At 49.4% G+C, this 18,148-nt stretch overlaps 1 protein-coding gene and 1 long non-coding RNA gene across 3 annotated transcripts in view; one reads left to right on the top strand and one right to left on the bottom strand.

The window, feature by feature from the left end:
- Nucleotides 1–1,312: 1,312 nt before the first annotated feature.
- LOC113922820 overlaps nt 1,313–18,148 on the top strand; it is a 43,727-nt gene continuing 26,891 nt past the window's right edge. The window contains exon 1 of the long non-coding RNA XR_003520080.1: nt 1,313–1,512. This is a non-coding gene — a long non-coding RNA (uncharacterized LOC113922820). The remainder of the gene's footprint in view (nt 1,513–18,148) is intronic.
- IRF2BP2 (interferon regulatory factor 2 binding protein 2) lies at nt 10,745–13,720 on the bottom strand. Of its 2 annotated transcripts, none has more exons than XM_027595128.2 (2): nt 12,536–13,720; nt 10,745–11,938 (listed from the first exon to the last, which is right to left on the bottom strand). In XM_027595128.2, exons 1-2 carry the CDS (start codon nt 13,578–13,580, stop codon nt 11,223–11,225), a joined length of 1,761 nt encoding a protein of 586 aa, XP_027450929.1. In that variant the 5' UTR covers nt 13,581–13,720; the 3' UTR covers nt 10,745–11,222. The 2 variants fall into 2 exon arrangements, with proteins under 2 accessions (XP_027450929.1, XP_027450938.1); XM_027595137.2 differs by having other exon boundaries at nt 12,584–13,720.

Below are 18,148 nucleotides of genomic sequence, written 5' to 3'. Positions count from 1 at the left end.
ACACGCCATACACTATGATGCCACGGGGGATGCTTTGCTCTGTCTCGTGGGGTTTACACTCTAAGGCATGCAGGGATCAGCTGAGCCCAGTGTAATTCTAAGAGTCTTTATAAGAGGGAGGCAGGAGGCAGTGTGAGGACAGAAGCAAGAGGGTGGAGTGGTGGCAGGAAGGGGTCACAAGCCGAGGAATGTGAGCGGCCTCTAGGAGCTGAAAAGGGCAAGGAGACCCTGTCAACATCTTCAATTTAGTCTTCTGACATCCAGAACTCTAAGATAGTAATTTTGTGTTGTTGTTGCTGTTGTTGTTTTTAAAGATTTTATCTATTTATTTGTCAGAGAGAGAGAGAGAGAGAGGAGGGAACACAAGCAGGGGGAGTGGGAGAGGGAGAAGCAGGCTCCCCACCAAGCAGGGAGCCCGACGCGGGGCTCGATCCCAGGACCCTGGGACCATGACCTGAGCTGAAGACAGACGCCTAATGCCCAAGCCACCCAGGCACCCCAATTTTGTGTTGTTTTAAGGCACCACATTTGTGGTAATTTCTTACAGCAGCAATAGGAACATTGGGGTGGAGACCTGAAGGGAGTGAAGGAGTGAGCTATGACTACATCTTGGAAGACCATTCCAAACGGAGGAGAGCAGATGCAAAGGCCCTGAGGCAGGAAGCAGTGAGGACGGGGTTGTGTGGCTGAAGTGGAGTGAGCAAGGATCTGAGCCAGGTCTGAGAGGCAGCACGGCCTCACGGGCCAGCAGAAGACCACGCATTTGACTCTAAATAAGATAGAAAAGTATCGCAGGGGTTTGAGTGAAGGAGAAGCAATATCAGGCCAATATTTTTAAGGTTTATTCTGGCTGCTGAATTGAAAATAAACTGCAGAGAGGAAGGGCAGATGCTGGAAGAACAGTTCAGAAACTTCTGCATTGCTTCAGACAAGAGATGATGACGGTTTCGACCAGGTGGCAGGAGGTGATCAGATTCATGATTACGTTTTTTTGAAGGTAGAGCCAAGAGGATTTGCTGAAAGATTGGATGGAACGTGTGTGAGAAAAACTAAATTAAATAGCCCTGCAAGGTCTGTGGCCCAACCAACTGCAAGAACTGCCATTGAGTAAGACAAGAAAGCCTGGGAGCAGGGGATTCGGGGGCTGGATGAGCAGGACTCGGGGCAGGACATCAAGGGCAGAGGTCTTTGGAGTCAGCACATAAATATTATTTTGAAACCATGATTCTGGACGAGATTACCGAGAGTAAGTGGACAGAGAGAAAAACCGTCTGCGGACTGAGCCCAGGGCACTCCATCCAGCGAGGTGAGTCAGTGAGCTGGGGGAATGAAGAAAGGGGTTTCTGGAAGCCAACTTGAAGACACCGGTTTAAAATAACTCTCGAACTCCAGCCCCAAGCCCAGCACCATGGGGTGATCTGCCCAAATTCATCAAGCACTTCGTACGTGCTGGATCCCACGGTATGCGTGTTATAGACCCCTGTCATTCGATCCCCTCAACAACTCCACGAGGTAAGTAATATCCTTAACCCATTTCACAGATAATTAAATTGAGGTCAGAGGGTTAAATGCTAAGGTTAGGAAGAGGTGGAGCTGGGGCTGAAGGTCAAGAGCCCCCATTTGCCCCACGAGCTAGATCTGCGGGGGGGGGGGGCAGGGGGGGTGGGAGCCAGTGAGTGAATGCAAACAGGACTACACTCAGGTAGACGGTGGTTCTCCTTGTGTGACTTTTCCTCTTCAAACTCTCAACGCTTGGCCATGCCACCATCTCCTTTCCTTCTTAACTGCTTGCGCTTGGCCTTATCCATGAAGAGCTCCGACCGGACTCATTCCATCGAAGTCCCCAACCTCTCAGCAAACACACAGATGAACGACCCTCAGCTTAGTCTGGTCACGGCTGACACCCCACTCAGGCAATGTGTGTCGTCGAGACTCGAATGAGTTCCTTCCAGGGCCACAAATGAGTGGTGGTCATGATCTTCAAAGGCTTACTTATGGAGATAAAGACCCACGTGCAGAGAAGTGTGATTTACAAGAAAATGAAACGCTTTTTTACACATCCAACGTTTTTACCGAGGTCAAAATTCAGTGAAGGTGTGTTTTTCTTTTTCATCAGACATCATTTGTATTGGTTGATTATTTTAAAAACCACGATAGGCTCAAACGTATCCTCACCCCACCCCCCACCTGCCACCAGGTGGCAAATACCACCCCTGCCTTTAGAGCCATCCGTGGACTTGGGTTAGCCATTTTGGTGGTTTATGGGGAAGCTGGCCCTTCAGTAAATGAGTCTGAGCATAGAAACTTTTAAGAAAAGTATTCATTTCCTTCATCTGTGGTCTGTATTTTTATTTTATTTCCAATAGAACTGTACATCCCCCAAGGGGATGACACCTTCACGAATCATCTGCTGCTACGCTTTACACTGGGTGGGTGTCCAAAGTACCCAACTCTAGCCAGAGAGACCATGCATCTTCTATGATGACAGCAGGGGGAGCCCCTTCTCTCCAGTGTTTCAAGGCTGATTGCTATTTCCCCCTTTGACAAAATAACCAAGAATCTATATTTTTACTGGTACACAATCACCGTGCCCAAGTACCCAATGAGTATCACGTACACCCAGTGCCTTCTCACGTCCGGCTGACAGATGAAAAAAGCTGTCATCGAGATAGTCCAGTCTGATCCCTTTGCCCCTGCTAAGTACATGGTAATTAAAAAATAATAATAATAATTACAAATAGAAGCACAAAACTTCATTGAATTGCCTGGAAATGGCCACGCAAAGCCCAAGAACATCTGGAGATTTCCTGACCTCCATTCCAACATTGTGTATCTGGTACAGAATTGGACAGTCCTGAGGCGGGTTCTCATAAAGCCTCTCTCAGCATAATTCCCTCTCAAAGATCTTTGTGAAGGAGCCGAGCAGGTGACTCGAGTGTCACCGTGTCAAGAACAACAGTCACAGGAAAAGAGCAAGAATAGCTTCCTAGGAACCGACCTGCAACCTGAGAAGCCTTCTGAGTTCCTCGATAAAATATAGAAGGAGTGGGCTGTTTTGTAGGAATTCATCTCAAGCTTCTCAAATGTTTTTGTGCCTGCTGTCTGGAAAGAAATATACCTTGGTGAAGGGAAGTCTTTTGCCAGAATTGTGTCTAGGTATTCTCAAGCCTGGAGCATGGCTTGCTTGCTTTCTTTCTTTCTTTCTTTCTTTTTCTTTCTTTCATTTATTTCTTTTATTTATTTTTAGCTTCCCATCCATCTTCTGCGATCACTTTTAAGCAATGACAAAAATTATTATACAACACTTAGTCCCTCAGCCCCCACTGCAAGGCTGGTAACAAATGGCATTTCAGGGTCATTTTTTAAAAGGATGAGGACTATCCTTATTATATGTATTTTTTGAGATTCTACTGCAGAGTATTAGATTTAATAATTAACAAAAATGAGAAGTTAACGAATGGCGGGGCACCTCAAGCGCCTAATGGCACCACGAGGAGAAAAAAACTTCTTTGCTGTTGTTCTAACTGAAAGAAAGGTTTCTCTATAAAAAGGCAACTCCCTTCTAGGCAGTCAGTTGTTACAGTACTTTATTTAACTTTGTAGTACCCATATGGGCATGTCCTGAGGTCTGCTTAATAAACACATTTTTATGGACATGCACTGGGCCTCGGTGTGCTTTCCCCGAAGACAGATGTCCCTTAACTATGAGTGTTTACTCCACCAGCACGGAACATTTGCCTTATTATAGCCACAGTCGTAGGGAAGAAAAAAAAAAAAAAAAAAAAAAAAAAAAAAAAAGGCTAGCATCATGATTTCCAAAAAGGGAGTGACATTTGGGGCAGCTCTTGTCATGCGGCCTCCCCAACTTAGAAAATCCACCCAGGACAGCCGGCAGAGCGTCAGGGACCCTCGCAGCCGCAGCCAAGGCTCTTGCTGACGCGCGGCGGATCTTTTCTGGGCAACCGAGGGCTCGCCACACCCCTGAGCTGGCTGGCATGCCGCTCGCTCGCCTCGCGGGGCAGGAGCCAGACCTTTACTTTATTTGGTTCACGACGCGGTAACCGGTCCAGGGCGCGCGGCCGGGGACGCACGCGGGCTCGCGGGCGCGCGCACGGGCCTCGCGGGCACGCGGGCGGGGGCGCGCTGCCGCCGCTCCTCGCTAATTATAGCCGCGCAGCTGGCGCGCTGGTGGGGCGGGGCGGGGCGGGACCGGGCGCCGCCACCCCCGTGGGGTCCCGCCGCCCGGCTCCACGTGCGCAGAGCGGGGAGCGGGGAGAAGGCGCTGCGCCGGCGGCCCCGGCAGAAGTTCTGGAATAAATAAACACGGGCGCGGCGTGAGTCAGGGTGCCGCGCTGGAAACCGCAGCGAGGTCTCCTCGTGGGCGCAGGCCCTGACGCAGGCTGCTGGAGAGTCAGGGAGCCTCCTCCCCTTTCCTTCCCCTCCAGTAAACAGGGCTGGGCAGCGCTGGCGGCTCTTTTCCTCCTTTTCAAAAACGCCACTGTGAGCCACAATAAGAAGGTGAAAAAAAAAAAAAGCAAAAGCTACAATTTGACGATTTTGACCCGGCCCCGATGATTTCAAAGGGCCTCTTGGTTTGTAGGAAGATACTGAGGTCCGGCGGCCCCTTTCATGCATGACGGTTGCATGCTGGGCATGGTGAGTTTCTTGTGTGCAAGCACTTTGGACTTCGGACTGTGTCCCTGTGTCAGAGTCCTACCGAGATTCCAGATAGGCGTTCTAGAAAGAGACCCAATCCTCCACATAAGAATTTAGCCCTAACTATAGTTTCCAAACTCGTGCAAGGAAACCGACGCGTGGTTAACTTTCCTCCATATGGGCTCTTCATCAAGCAAACTGACATGCCCTCCCTATCTGTGGAATAGTCTTTAAGCTCCAAGAAAGCTGGGGCCTAGACTCTCAGCTGTTCAAAGCTTAGAATGATGTGCCTACTTACTAGGTGTCAGATACTAAGGGCGACAGCCCATATGGTGCTTATTAACAGAATAGTATTCCAAAACTTCTCTAATGACTGTGACCCTCTTGTGAAATTCTGATTTCAGTTGTATATGGGGTACAATAAATCTTTATCTTTTATCACCAAAAAAAGTTAATGGAATGGCTGTTTGGAGGCAGAAATAACAAAAACGGAGGTAAGAGGCTTTTAGCCTGGGTTAAGGCACGCAGCGCCTGTTTCTGTTTTGCAGCGCACGCATAGTCTTCTCAGGCTCTGGAGAACACGGGAGGCCCCAAGCCACAGCTGTGTGCAACAACATGCTGATTTATTCAGACCCAGGCCATCCCTACTCCTACGTTTCACTTCTCTGCAGAAGAACTCTTACTGGTGTGGTTAATATTTTAAAATCAAACAGTAAAAGAAGGTAAAAGCTCAATAATCTGAAGCTCTTTTAATAAACTCTTATTATATTTTAAAATAAATTTAGGCCCTGAGTTCTGATGAAGCGATTCTGGACTTATTTTCCCTGGCAATATAAATAGCCACATTTACAGTTCACAATATTCGATTCGAACTGTCATGGGAAAGAGGTTTTCCAAAAGGCAGAGAAATATGCAATGACCCAAATATTTATCTGCTAAAGTGGCTACCCGAGTACCTACGCAACCAAAAGTGCCTCTGGTTGTCTGTGACGCCTGTCCCCTGGTGGGCATCTGAATGTTAACTGGTAGTAGTGATACGGAGAATGAAATAGTCACTGCTAAGTAAAAGTGGTTAAGTGGTGGGATCTACAGATTATATACACAATTCATTTTCCCCAAAATGCAAAGTATATTTAGAAATATTCAAATGGGACATTATTACTCTGTATAGGATGTCTTATCTCAGCATCAAGGGCTTCTTCTGAATTGCTAGAGGAGGCTCTTTGATTATGCAATCCAGCTTCTAAAGTCCATTCAAAAGACGAGATCAACCAGTGCACTGATGCTTCCAATTTAAACTAGGAATCCTGTAGTCTCTTATCCAGACCTTGTCTGACCTAAAAGAAAATCACCTCCTAGAGGATTTCCATGGCTGACTTTGTGACAAATTTGATGTGTACTGAAGACGACCCAATGTCTACATGATTCCAAAAATGATTTTGCCCATGGTGTACTTTTTTGCCCTAAAATACCTTCTCTCTAGCTTGTATGGGTTGGTTTATGCTGCTTAATGCCATACAGAAGCACACAATATTCTGTGATAAAGATGAGTGCCGATGTAGACTTTATATTCTGTAACTTAAAAAAAATAAATGATACTCAAATTTAAAAAGGAAAGCTTTTGTAAAACAACCATTTGAAATTGTACTGACATAGTGAAGGGGCAGGTAACAACAGGCTAATGGGTTAAAACAAAGTTCACTCTTAAATTAGGTACGAATTAGTTAATGGTAAATAGGGAGTGTGGGTATCCCTAATTATGGATTTACCTGGGGATTAATAGAGAAATCCACAAATAATCCATAAATCCAGTCACTTTCTACCTTCCAACCTCTGAATTTACAAATTGACTTTTTGTATATTTGTGTGCCTTTTAAATTACTGCTAGGAGTTCGTAACTGGAGGAAAATGCAGGCTGTCAACAGGAACAGCAACAAAGGCCCTAGATTATTAATAATCTGGGAAGTTATGCCATAATTTTTATTTGATCGTAATCAATACTGTTGCTGTTGGAGGCCTAACCATTGGCACTGAAGGAGTTAAACAGCATCCCCCACCCAGCCTCTCATTTCTAGGACCCCAGATGATGAAGTAGGTAAATATGTATTCCATTCATTGGTGCCTCTGACCTTGGTCTGTGACAGAGGAAAGGCGTGTCTTCTCACACTGTTCCCTACAAAGAAAAGGCAAGCAAATGAGGGTGACTCAGGACTTCTAGTGGCCTACACACGACTGAACATTTTTCTGAATGATTCCACGTATACACTTTGGAATCAGGAAGAGAAACATTTTACTCTTCACTAACCAAATAAAACCATCTATAAATCATATGCAAAACAACTTTGAGTAACGAGGGACTTAAGTCTAGGAATTAAAAGGAGTTCTGTATTTTCCCTTTAACTTTTTCCCTCCTTTGGGGAATAAACAAAGACATCTGCCACATCAAGAGTCTGGTTTGTTTGTTTTTTTTTTTAACTGGAAACTGAATGCAATCATTAAAGTTTACTTTGGGAGGAGCTTCTGAAATTTTAAAAATTACTTCTGCAAGCTGCAGTCTTTTAAATTTTACTAAAAATAAAATTTAGCATTTTTAAGTTAAAAAAATAGTTCAACGTTTCTCTTAATCTGATTACTAAATGAAACATCGTGTTGTGTATTATAAGCTATAATTAACTTATTAAGAATATGGTTTCTTGAAAACTGCCTTAAGCAGGCTACTAATAAAAAAAATTATTGACATACACATAGTGATGGGTCCCCCAAGTTACCGGACCACCCCTACTGAAAATATATTCCACCCCTACTGAAAATATATTCGGTTACACATTAACTGTTGCTGTTTAATTTGAAACACATAGTCAGTCTGTGTGTACCCTATCCTCAAACTCTTTGTCAGGTTCACAACTTCCTTTTGTAGGAGTCTGCCAAGCCATTGATCAATAAAATGAGTAAAGGCTGCAAACATCTAGGAACTGTCTTATGATGTCTTGCAAATGTGTCCTGGTGCTTCCCACCTCTTATCTCTTATTTATAAAATTCAGATTTCGGGACGTCAATAAACCTCACACCTGGCTTTCGCTCTGACTTTATTCCACAGCTTTCCAAAAGGTAGGCTTTTTTCCCCCCTCTTTTGTCTTCAGTGCATTTCACACAGCCCAACATGGCTGTTTCGTTCCAAAGCTTTCCAGCAACTCCGTGTCTCGACAGCCTTTTCAGTGTTGTCAGGATCTTCCTTCGAGTCTACGATTGCAGAGTGGCTGGCTCTGCTGCACGTTGAAAAATAAACAAGTGCTTTCTGCCCGTACTTTGTTCAGCTCTTCTATCTGTTTCCCTTATCCAGTTGCCCTTTCCCCCAGGTCCCTAGCACTTTTCCCCCCCCCCTACCATCAGTTGCCTTTTTGTTCTGGGTCTTTTTATCTCCTGTTCTTCTCCTGCAGTTCCAGTCAAACCCCAACCCCAAACCCACACATCCTTTGGTCACATTGCCCTTAGTGATTAAAACAGTAGCCATTCTGAGCTTGCTTTAAAAAATTAAAAAAGGCCTCAGAAAATGTTCAGTGCTCCCAATTTTATTTTTATTTAATGCTAAAAGTTAAAGGAAAAAAAAGGTACTGTAAATCTGACAAATGACAGAATGCAGGTGATTTTTCCATAGCGTGATTTTAAAATATAATAATGTTGATATCTGAGATTACACTCACTTCAGCTGACATGAGTTTCATCATATATAGAAAAAGTATCACCTTCAACTTAAAAAAAAAAGTAAAGGTTAAAAGGTGGCACACTTGAAAAATACTTGGTGGCCAAGGAAAGGTATATAGTAAAAGTTGTAAACCATGTGTACGTTCTCATAACTTTTAATGTGAGGCCACATGAAAGACAGCACATCTGTTATATTCTATAAATTGTTAAAGCAAAAAAAGGGAAAGCTTCAACACCCCATCCCCTAATATTTTATTTAAAGCACAGCTGAAATATTTAGGATCTTAAATCTGATACTGCCCATGTACAGTAAGTAGCTTTCTGACATCTTTATCCAGCTGTGGAGAATCTCTGCACTGCCATCAGGTACAACAAAACATCAAACCCATGTCCCAGTGTTAACTTTTTAACTTAAGAGAATGCCAGAAAAATAACCCGGATCAACATTTTACAGCTGCAAGCCTTCCACGAAGGCCACCCAAGGGCCAGGCGGACTCATGCAGACCTTAGTTTTTAATGGGAGTAACCTCAATACACAGCCCTTTAAAGCTATTCCTGTTCTCCCCCCTCCTTACACACCAGCACAGAGAAACCATAGGTTGTCTTTTCCACAGCTGGATAGACTTATTCAAAACAGCAGGATGGTTCTTTATTAATCTTTTTTGGAAAGCTTATCTGTATTGAGATTGCAAAGCATACAGATAGCTACCACGAATTAGGTCAAATGACTGATCAACTTGTAAAGTCTATGAGGTCAAATTCCAGTTTATAATAAAGTGCTTAGATACACATTAATACAACAAACCATAATAGTTGAATTCTTTACACATATCTTTATGGGCATGTAAAATTGACTCTGTGTTTCTGCCTGTGTGCATTTACATAAGAGAAACCAGTCTGATCTGAGTCATAGATGCGCCAATTAAAAAAAAAAAGTGTAACAACAAACTGGTTAATCATGCAAGTCTGTTTGTAATATAACAATGACCGGTAACATGAATTTGCACAGCATTAATAATAGGTGCACTCATTAAAAACACCACAAAAAAAATACTGTATTTGGTGCAGTATCTGATTTTCAAGTGTTAATAACTCGACCATTAAAAAATATTTGAGCAACTTAAAAAAGAAAGACAAAACCGTAACTAAAAAAGAATCCAAAAAGGGTAACAATCTCTTGTCTTCAAATTAAAACAGAAGCTAGGTCGTAAATGATACACATAAGTTGTAGTAGACCTTGAAGCCATGATTCAGCCTAATTAGAGGGCCAAGTTACAAACACCTGAACATAAAAGGATTTAAAATAGTGTTCCTGTCAATGTTAAATCGTAACAGCACAAAAGAAAAACCAGTATCACTGTGAGACAACTATTTCTAATAACAGATGATTTATTGGTTTAAAAAAATCATTTTACTGATGCAAAATAATAATCAAAAGAAATTAGTTTACAAAAGGTTTCTAAGAATAGTTTGAGAGGTGGGGCCTGCCTATTATTAAAACCCTTTCTTTAATTTTCACTAGTTTATCTTTTTTTTTTTTTTCCAGAAGAACAGTATTATTCACTTGGTATTTCAAACACACGTAAGAAGGAAATTACAGGTTTCCTCCACCCCCATCTGGGCTGTCACTGATATGCCCACGGGCAGTCCTGGCAGCACCATGCGCTGTTACTGTCATTGTACCATACTGTATTTAGCACTCACTAGAAACAGGGTGTAGGTGATAGTACCAACAGCAATAGCACTACAGGTAAAATGATAAAACAAAACAAAACACAAAACAGAAACGAAACCAATCCCACAATCTCCAAGTTCACCTGAACTGTAACTTCTCTTGCGACTCTTTTCAAAGGAAACGACACCACCAACAACAAACAGAGCTCTAGGGTGTTTAAAAAGATGAAGTGGCGCTGCAGAGCCAGGCTCCGTTCAAAAGATAGCAGTGCCATCTTGTATACACCACCATCCATTATCACCGCCTTCAGTCACTGAATTGTGTATTATGTAACCAACTAGCATGCAGCATTGTAATCTTACAACTGATCACGTGGGCAGTGAACAGTGGTCAACTTTGCCTTTAAAAAAAAAAAAATCCCCCCCCCACCCGCCCCCAAAACCACACAGTCCTGAAAATCTCTCAGCAGCAACTCTCAGGCAGTCATCAATATCCCAACAACTGAAATTTAAGAACAAAACAGAGAAAGATTCAAAATCTACTTTCCTACTACTCTGAGAGGACAATGTTTTGGGGTAAACTTGGTGACATTTCTCAGTGGCATGCCGCCCATTTCACAACAGTGCCCCCTTCGCTCATTCCCTTTCCTTCTCCACCAACTGGCCTCCAGCCTGAGAGAGGGGCCAGCAATAAGGAATAACAGACAGTAAGGCAATCTTACAATGTCAGAAAATGTATTTGGCTTTTTTTTTTCTTTTTAAAATAAGTGCATACAAATACAGCTAGAAGCATTTCGGATTTGCCAAGTGCTCTAAAAAAGCAGCGCAAGTCACAGCCTACATTGAACGGTAACTGTCACCAGGATAATAAAGCACAAAGATATGCTAATAACATTAACAAAAGAAGAGAATGCCTTTATAAGTACATACCTTTTGTCGTCAAAAAAAAAAAATATAGAAACACAATGTATTCAAAAAAATCAAAATTATACAGCCATGTTTATGAAGTCTACATTTCCCTTGTCTTGGATATATATATATATATATATGTGTGTGTGAGTGTGTGTGTGTGTGTATATATATATATATATATATATATATATATATATATATATATATATGGAGATATATACACAATTCAAGCAGTTTTAGTTAAGGGTAATTCATTGGGTTTTTCTGAAACCGGAAAGTCACGAGTCTCTCTCTTTTTTCACTTTCACATCTCCAGCAAGGATGGTTGCAATTTCCCCTTGCATAAAGGCCCAGGGGACATTGGAGCCCACAAGAGGGCATTTTTCCCCACTGGGACAATAGACCTCTCCACTAGCTCCCTGCTGTTTGATGCTTTGTCTGGAGCAAGGGAAGCAGAACTTGTGCGAAGGGACAGACGGGCACTGCACAAAGTGGGTGTCCTCCAGCCGCTCGTGGCAGAGGGTGCAGCACAGAGGGGCACTGGCTGCCAGAGAAGAGTCTGGGAGGCTGGCAGGATGCACTGGCTCCAGTCCTCCTGTGCTGCCTGCCCCCTGGCCCCCCACCTCTCTGGGGCCTAGCCTTCTTTGGTTCATAGAGGACGGAGAGGGTGGACTGCTGCTATTCCTCCTGGTAGTGGAGTGAACCTGGTTGGCATCTTTCGAGGCATGACTGCCCCCTGCATTGTCTGCTACTAAGATCAGGGCTGCCATGGGCGACTGGCCGTTCTGAGCCGCTTCAGGCGGTGTGGTCCGGTTGGAATGAGGTGAGGCAGTGGGTGGCGGTGGAGACACAAAAGAGGATGTAGGAGTAATGGGGATCTTGAGCCCTTCTGTGGGTGTGGACAGCCATGGCTGTGCCTCTCCATTGATCTTAGGGGGCCCGACTTCACCTTCTGGTTCTGGAGAAGGCTTTCTTTTCCTTGCTGTTCTTGCAACTGGCGGGGGGTGGGAAAAGAAAAGGGAAAAAACAAAACAAAACAAAATAAATGGATGTGCACGGAAAACGACATGTCTTTTACTAACACCAAACAAGACTCACTAAAGAATTTCTATTTTCTCAAAGCTTTTATAGAAAAATCTCTCGAGTTTCAAGTGCACATGCAACTCACAAGACTTTTAAGACTTACGGGGCTCTGGGGCAGGATTTTAAAAGGCCACAGAACAGAGCAGGTACGTAGCGGCCTGTTTTTACACGTGCATGCACGTACCCAGGTTGAACTGTGCATACGATTGCTAATGTCCCCCAACAGGTTAAAAGGTGGCCGGTGCCCTCATGCTTCCACCCAAGAATGTGCTGGGAAAGGAAAACCCTGTGTCAGTGCCTATCAGCCCAGTCTGACTCATCTCTGTTATGCTGCTTCAGCACATGAACACGTTGCCACTAAGCACTGGTTCCGCCTCGGGCAGATCAGGAAGTTGGGGGTTTGTTGTTTCTGGGCTGGGGTAGAACCGGTGAATGGGAAGAACACCCCCTCCTCTGCTCTGCGTCCCCCTCTCTCCCCTAGGTCCCCTCACTCCACAGCCGCCCCTACCTGCTTTAGACCCGTTGGCCCCGTTGGCCTCGAAACCCAACAACCTGCCTGCAGTCAGGGCCGGCTCCTTCTTAAACTTGCTCTCGAAGGGCCCCGAGTGGCCGTGCTGGTGCAGCGCCAGCAGCGTGTCTCGCACGGTCTTGGGCCTGTTGACCCAGTCCTGCTCTCCGGGCCCGCGGCCTTTGCTCGCGCCCTCGGCGCCCAGCTCGGTGGCCCCGGCCGCGGCGGCCAAGCTGTCGGGCGCGCCGCGATGCGAGGGCGGCGGCGGCTGCTTCTCCTTGGCCGCCGCCTCGCGCTGCTCGTGCTCCACGGCCGCGCTGCTAGACACGGACGCCGGCCGCTTGTGCGAGCTCAGTTCGGCGGGCTGCGCCGAGCCCAGGCCGGCGGCCGCGGCCCCGGACACGGCGGCCAGCGAGGCGGCGGCGCGGCCGCTGAGGCCGAGCGCGGCGGGCAGCGGCGTGGCCGAGCCGTTCATGAGCGGCACCAGCGTGGGCGGCACGGCGTGCCCGCGCCGCGGGTTCGGGCTCTGGCGGTTCAGCTCCGGGGGCTCCTCCAGCTTGGAGAAGCCGTTGGGCACCAGGATGCCGTTTACGGGCGGCGGCTGCGGCGTCGGCGGCTGGGCCAGGCCTGTAGCCGGGCGGCTACCGCCAAAGTCGGAGCCGAGGCGCGGGGGCCGCTCCGCGGCGGCCGCCAGGGGGTAGCGCTCCAGGGCCTGCGGGGCGCGCGGGGTCGCCTCGGGGCCGCCGTGGCCCAACTGCTGCTGCTGCAGGAGGATGTCCTTGGCCGAGAGCGGCGGCGGCTTGGCGGCGGCGGGGGCCGCGGCGCCCGGCGGGGAGCGGCCCTCCGGGAAGCAGCCGTGCGCCCGCTTGAGCTGCCGCGCCGTCTCGATGACGAACTCGACGCGGTCGGCGCCCTCGTAGTTGACGCAGCCGCGGCACACGGGCTCGGTGAAGTCCCAGATCATGGCCCAGGGCATGCGGGGCAAGTCACACAGGTAGCACGACTGCCGCCGGGACGCGGCCGCCACCGCCACCGCCGCGGCCATGTCCGAGGAGCCCGCGGCGCTGGAGGTGGAGGAGGAGGAGGAGGAGGAGGGGGCGCCGCCGCTCCCCGCCGGCACCACGCGCGCCCTCCTCCCCCCCCAACCCCGCGTCTCCCCCACCAGCGGCGGCGGCGGCCGCAGAGGCGGCGGCGGCGGCGGCAAAGCCCGCGAAGGCTCGGCGCCCGCGCAGCGCCCCCGGGGCACGAGGGGCGGCGGGCGCGGGGCGAGGGGCTGCAGCCGCGGCAGCACGTCCCCCCGGCCGGCGCGGGCTCGGGCGGGCGGCGGGGCGGCGCGGCGCGGCGGGCGCGGCGCTGGCGGCGGCGGCGGCGGCGGCGGCGGCGGGAGCTCGGCTGGGGCCGCGGCCGGCCTCCAGACCGGGGCGAAGACGGGCCGCGCGGGCGCGGGGGAGCGCAGCAGGTCGCGGCGGCGGCCGGCGCGGAGTGCGGGGCGGGGGGCGGGGAGGTCGGGGGGGGCGGGGGGCGGGGGGCGGCCGCCGGGGCAGGCTCAGCCCGAGCGGCGGGGCATGCCGCGCCGAGGCGGCGGCAGCGGCCGGACGGCGTGGAGCACGGGCGCGGCGCGAGCCCCTGGTCGCTCCGCTGCTCTCTCACAGCTCCTGGCGTCGCCGCTCTCCAGCGCCCGCGTCAGCGCCCAGCCCGCCTCAGCTCCGCCGCCGCCGTCGCTGCTGCTGCTGCCGCCGCGGCCGCTCCACTTCTACAGACTTGATTCTTCGACAGCCTCGCACGGCGCCTGCGCGGGCCCCCTCCCCTCGCGCGCGCGCCCGCCCTCCCCCGCGCTCGCGGCCTTCCCCTCCCCCCTGCGCGCTGAGAGGGAACGAGCGCTGCCGGGAGAGCCGGCTCCGCGGCGCCCGCCCGCGGGGCAGCGCCGCCTGTCCGCTCTGCGACCGGTGTCCCTGATGCGAAGGCGGTGGAAGCGTGGTTTGCTTCCCTCCAGCCGCTCGGCTGCCTCCACTACTCGGTCACCATTCCTCCCCTCCAGAACGTTTGAGACAAATCGTGCTAATGCTCGTGTTTTGAAAAGCAAGGCCACTTTGTGACTTGGTTCTGTCAGTCTCTTGAGGATGGGGATTTTAAATCTAGCGTGGTTCACAGTTTTGTTTTTTTAAGGAGTTACATTTGAACTCCACTAAGTGCTTTCACACTCGCATTTGCCTGGGAAGGACACACGCGCCGGCGGTGCCCTTAAGTTTTACTAACAGAGAGGAGTCTGTTCCCAAGCCAGGGACCACGTCCACAAGCCGTTCGGCGGAACCCTCCCGGAGGGGAGCGGGAGCGCCGTACCCCTCGCAAACCCCGAGACTTCCTCTCAGCCCCGCCCACCCTCCCTCCCGACCGGGAGATCCTCGCGGCACCGGCGGACCCAGCCGCCTTATGTAGGACCGCGCGGCGGGCGCGTGACGTGGGCGCAGAGCCGCGGGCCCGCGTGCGCCGCCGCCGCCGCCGCCGCCGCCGCCGCCGAGTGCGCACGCTCCGCGCGGACGTGACTCGGCGCCGCTGGCACTGGCGGCCTCATTGAACGAATGCACATTCCAGGGATCCGGGGTCTACGGCCAGCGCGGTCGCGTCACCGCGCAGGCTCCGCCCCCTCCGCCGACAGTGGGCCTCTAGGCCCCGCCCCCGGGCCCAACCTTGGACTGGAGGTGGCGCGGGGCGCGAGCGCAGGGGTCCGCGCAGGCCGTGGGGGGTGCCTGGCTGGCCGGCCCGCGGACCCCGCAGGCAGCTGTTGCGCGGGGCCGGGCCATCGGCGGAAGTCCCCGGCGCCGTAGTGAGGCGGGACCGACCGCGCGGCCCAGGCCGGGTGTAGCCCCTGGTGTGTGCAAACCCGCCTGCAGCGAAGGCGGGGTGCGGCCGCAGAGCCTGCTCGGCCCGCCGCGCTCTGCCACGGTTGGCAGCCGCAGACTGTGCCCAGACTGAAGTGAGCACTCGAGTTTCACACTTCTATCGGGAGGAGGAGCTGGTGTGTGTTATGGTAAATCACTTTTGGCTGGTCGTTAGTCTTACTGACTAATAGACGCGGGCTTAGTCACTCTCAGTTGGGACTTAGACACTTCAAGTCTGTAAGGGCGGCCCTTTGGAGCTTCTTTTGTTGGAAAACAGGCCCACATCGCTCCCTGAGACTGGAATGGGCTGGTTAAGTGTGGGAAGAACAGGGTACTAATTATATTATCTTTCCTACAACTGGATTGGTAGGTGGAGAGAGAAAAAATCCTGCTGACGTTTCTCTCTAGTTGTTGCTATTGAAAATGCCAGGTTGCTTCAAAGGATTAACCACAAGGAAGAGGAAAAACACCCTTAGCGATACAGTGGAGGGAGCTGCCTAAAGCACATGAAGAAACCTGTTCGAAAGTGGCACAGAAAACGTAATGCCAGACCTAAATGTTTTTACAGGCCAGCCCTGCATGTCTTCTCTTGGGGGTTTCCAGAGAAGGTGTGCTTGCCATAAAGGTCTCCCCATCTGTTCCGGGATCTTGCTTGCAATTGCAATCCTGCCTCACTCTCTTCTAGCTGGGAGAATTGGGCCTGCCCAGATCCTTCCATGGAGCCCCTGGTGCCAGTGGGCTTGGTCACTCCTGGTACCTGCTGTCTGGAACCTCTTTCAGGACCTGCTCCTCTGGTCACTCTCCATGGAGACCCTGTGCCACTCCTTGTAGCATGTGACTTCTCTCCCTGGGCCACTGCCCAAAGTGGACGAGGTCCAGTCTGTGTGCTGCAGAGAGACTAGCCATCTGAACACCCCCAAGAGATGGCCCCCACTAGGCAGTGACTGGAACATTAAAAACAACTACAACAACAACAGCAACCCTGTGTTAGAGGCCTGGCCTAATTATACTCATTTACCTGCAAGCTGGTACTGTAATACCCTGAAGGAAAGCCTGCCGTTTGATCCCAAAATAGAAATAGTGAGCTACAAATTCTGCCTTGAGAGGGACTAAGTAAGGATTTTTGTAGAACGGAGCTTTTCTTCTCCAAATGAAGGACATTTCCTTTTTATTTTACACTAGGAGTTTAATGTCGAAACCGAGTTGTTGTAACTTCCCTAATGAAATGCCTGCTGGAGAATGGAAAGGCTATTTGAGTTCTGGTCTCTCTTGCCATAAAAGGCTCCGGGATCAAGGGGGTTAAGGCTGGCCCTGGATCCGGGGCAGCAATTCCTTATATTGTATCAAAAGTCTTTCATGCTGCCTGGCCTTTCATGTAGCTCTGAAGCAGCTTTATCGATCTATGCTAAGTAAACATAGCTTTGTTTTCATCTTCCACCCTCCGCCCTCCCTCCCGGCACAGACTGGAGTTGGATCTCTTCCAAAGCGGCTGCTGCAGCAGCTACACCCGCCTCCTCCACACACAGAAGCAGGGTTTCTAGGGTGAGGCAATGCGTCTGCAATTCGCAGAGACAAGGCAGGAATTGTAATTGTAGTTCATCATGTGATGACTTATGAAAGAGGAAGTTGGTATGTTTTAGTCACGTAGACTCTGCCCTCTTGCTTAAGGCTGCAGGTCCTTTCAGAAGAGCATTATGATAATCTTTGCCATTCAGAGTCAAGGTTACCAGGTTGGCTGCAGGGTGCTCCTACACATTCATATGTGGACAGGCATGTGGATGCTGCATGAAGTGTTGGTGGGACAGTGGGTTGAGGCTGGCTTTTAACCAGCACGCTGAAATGCTGCAATTTGTCTTATGAACTAAAGGAAATGTTCTATGGGGAACACTTCTGCTGAGATTAGATTAGTCCTTTCCTGCTCTAATTTCTAAGATTTATTTTTTAAATAAAAATCACAGTTAAGGAGCAAAAGGAAGACTGTTCTGTATGATACCATCAAAAGGCAGGAATAAGGGAAGTGATCGGATGTTAAGCCAAAGGGAGCAGTTCTAAGAAATAGCTCAATGGGTGGAAGAAATCTGCCCTCCCCCACACTGCGATTTACATGGCCCTCCACCACGTGAGCGTTTAAACATCTAAAATCTGAATCTGGTCCCCGGAGCTTACTCCAGTGGAGATGCTCTTGTTAACATACCACAGCCCTGTACTGACAGTCCACGGGGCAGTGTAAAAAAAAAAAAAAAGTTGTTCCTTCCAGAGGACCCTGAGGGAACTCTGCCCTGAGGACAAACAGCCGGGGGAGGGTTGCAACGTGTGTGCTGTCCACGAGGTGGTATTCCTAGAGACTGCTGAGTTCATGCACTTCACCCTATATTCACATGTGGAATCACAGCCTTCATTCTTTAGAGTGCAGTTTCTATTAATAGCATGATGTTGCAACCATACTAGAGCTTCTTAAACTCTGACCCTGGCATATTTGGAGGAGGAAAAAAAAAAAAGGCAGCCGCGTGTCATTGGGATTTCTGTGGATAACAACCTCAGCTCCTTGTACTTGGGCAAAACGGCCATAAGATCAGAAGAGTGCATGTGCTACTCAGGGCTTTTCTACTTAAAAAAAAATTATAAATATGTACCTGAACAGATCTGTTTATATGAATACGTCTATACATACTATGGAGAGTCATGACACAAATGAACCTTCTGTAGTAGATAGGAGAGCCTTTCTTCTAAGTAA

Source organism: Zalophus californianus, chromosome 15, assembly GCF_009762305.2.
Source record: "Zalophus californianus isolate mZalCal1 chromosome 15, mZalCal1.pri.v2, whole genome shotgun sequence".
In the NCBI taxonomy this organism is placed as follows: domain Eukaryota; kingdom Metazoa; phylum Chordata; class Mammalia; order Carnivora; family Otariidae; genus Zalophus; species Zalophus californianus.
The sequence above is the reverse complement of the archived record's forward strand: the minus strand, read 5'-3'. Positions and strand labels throughout refer to the sequence as shown.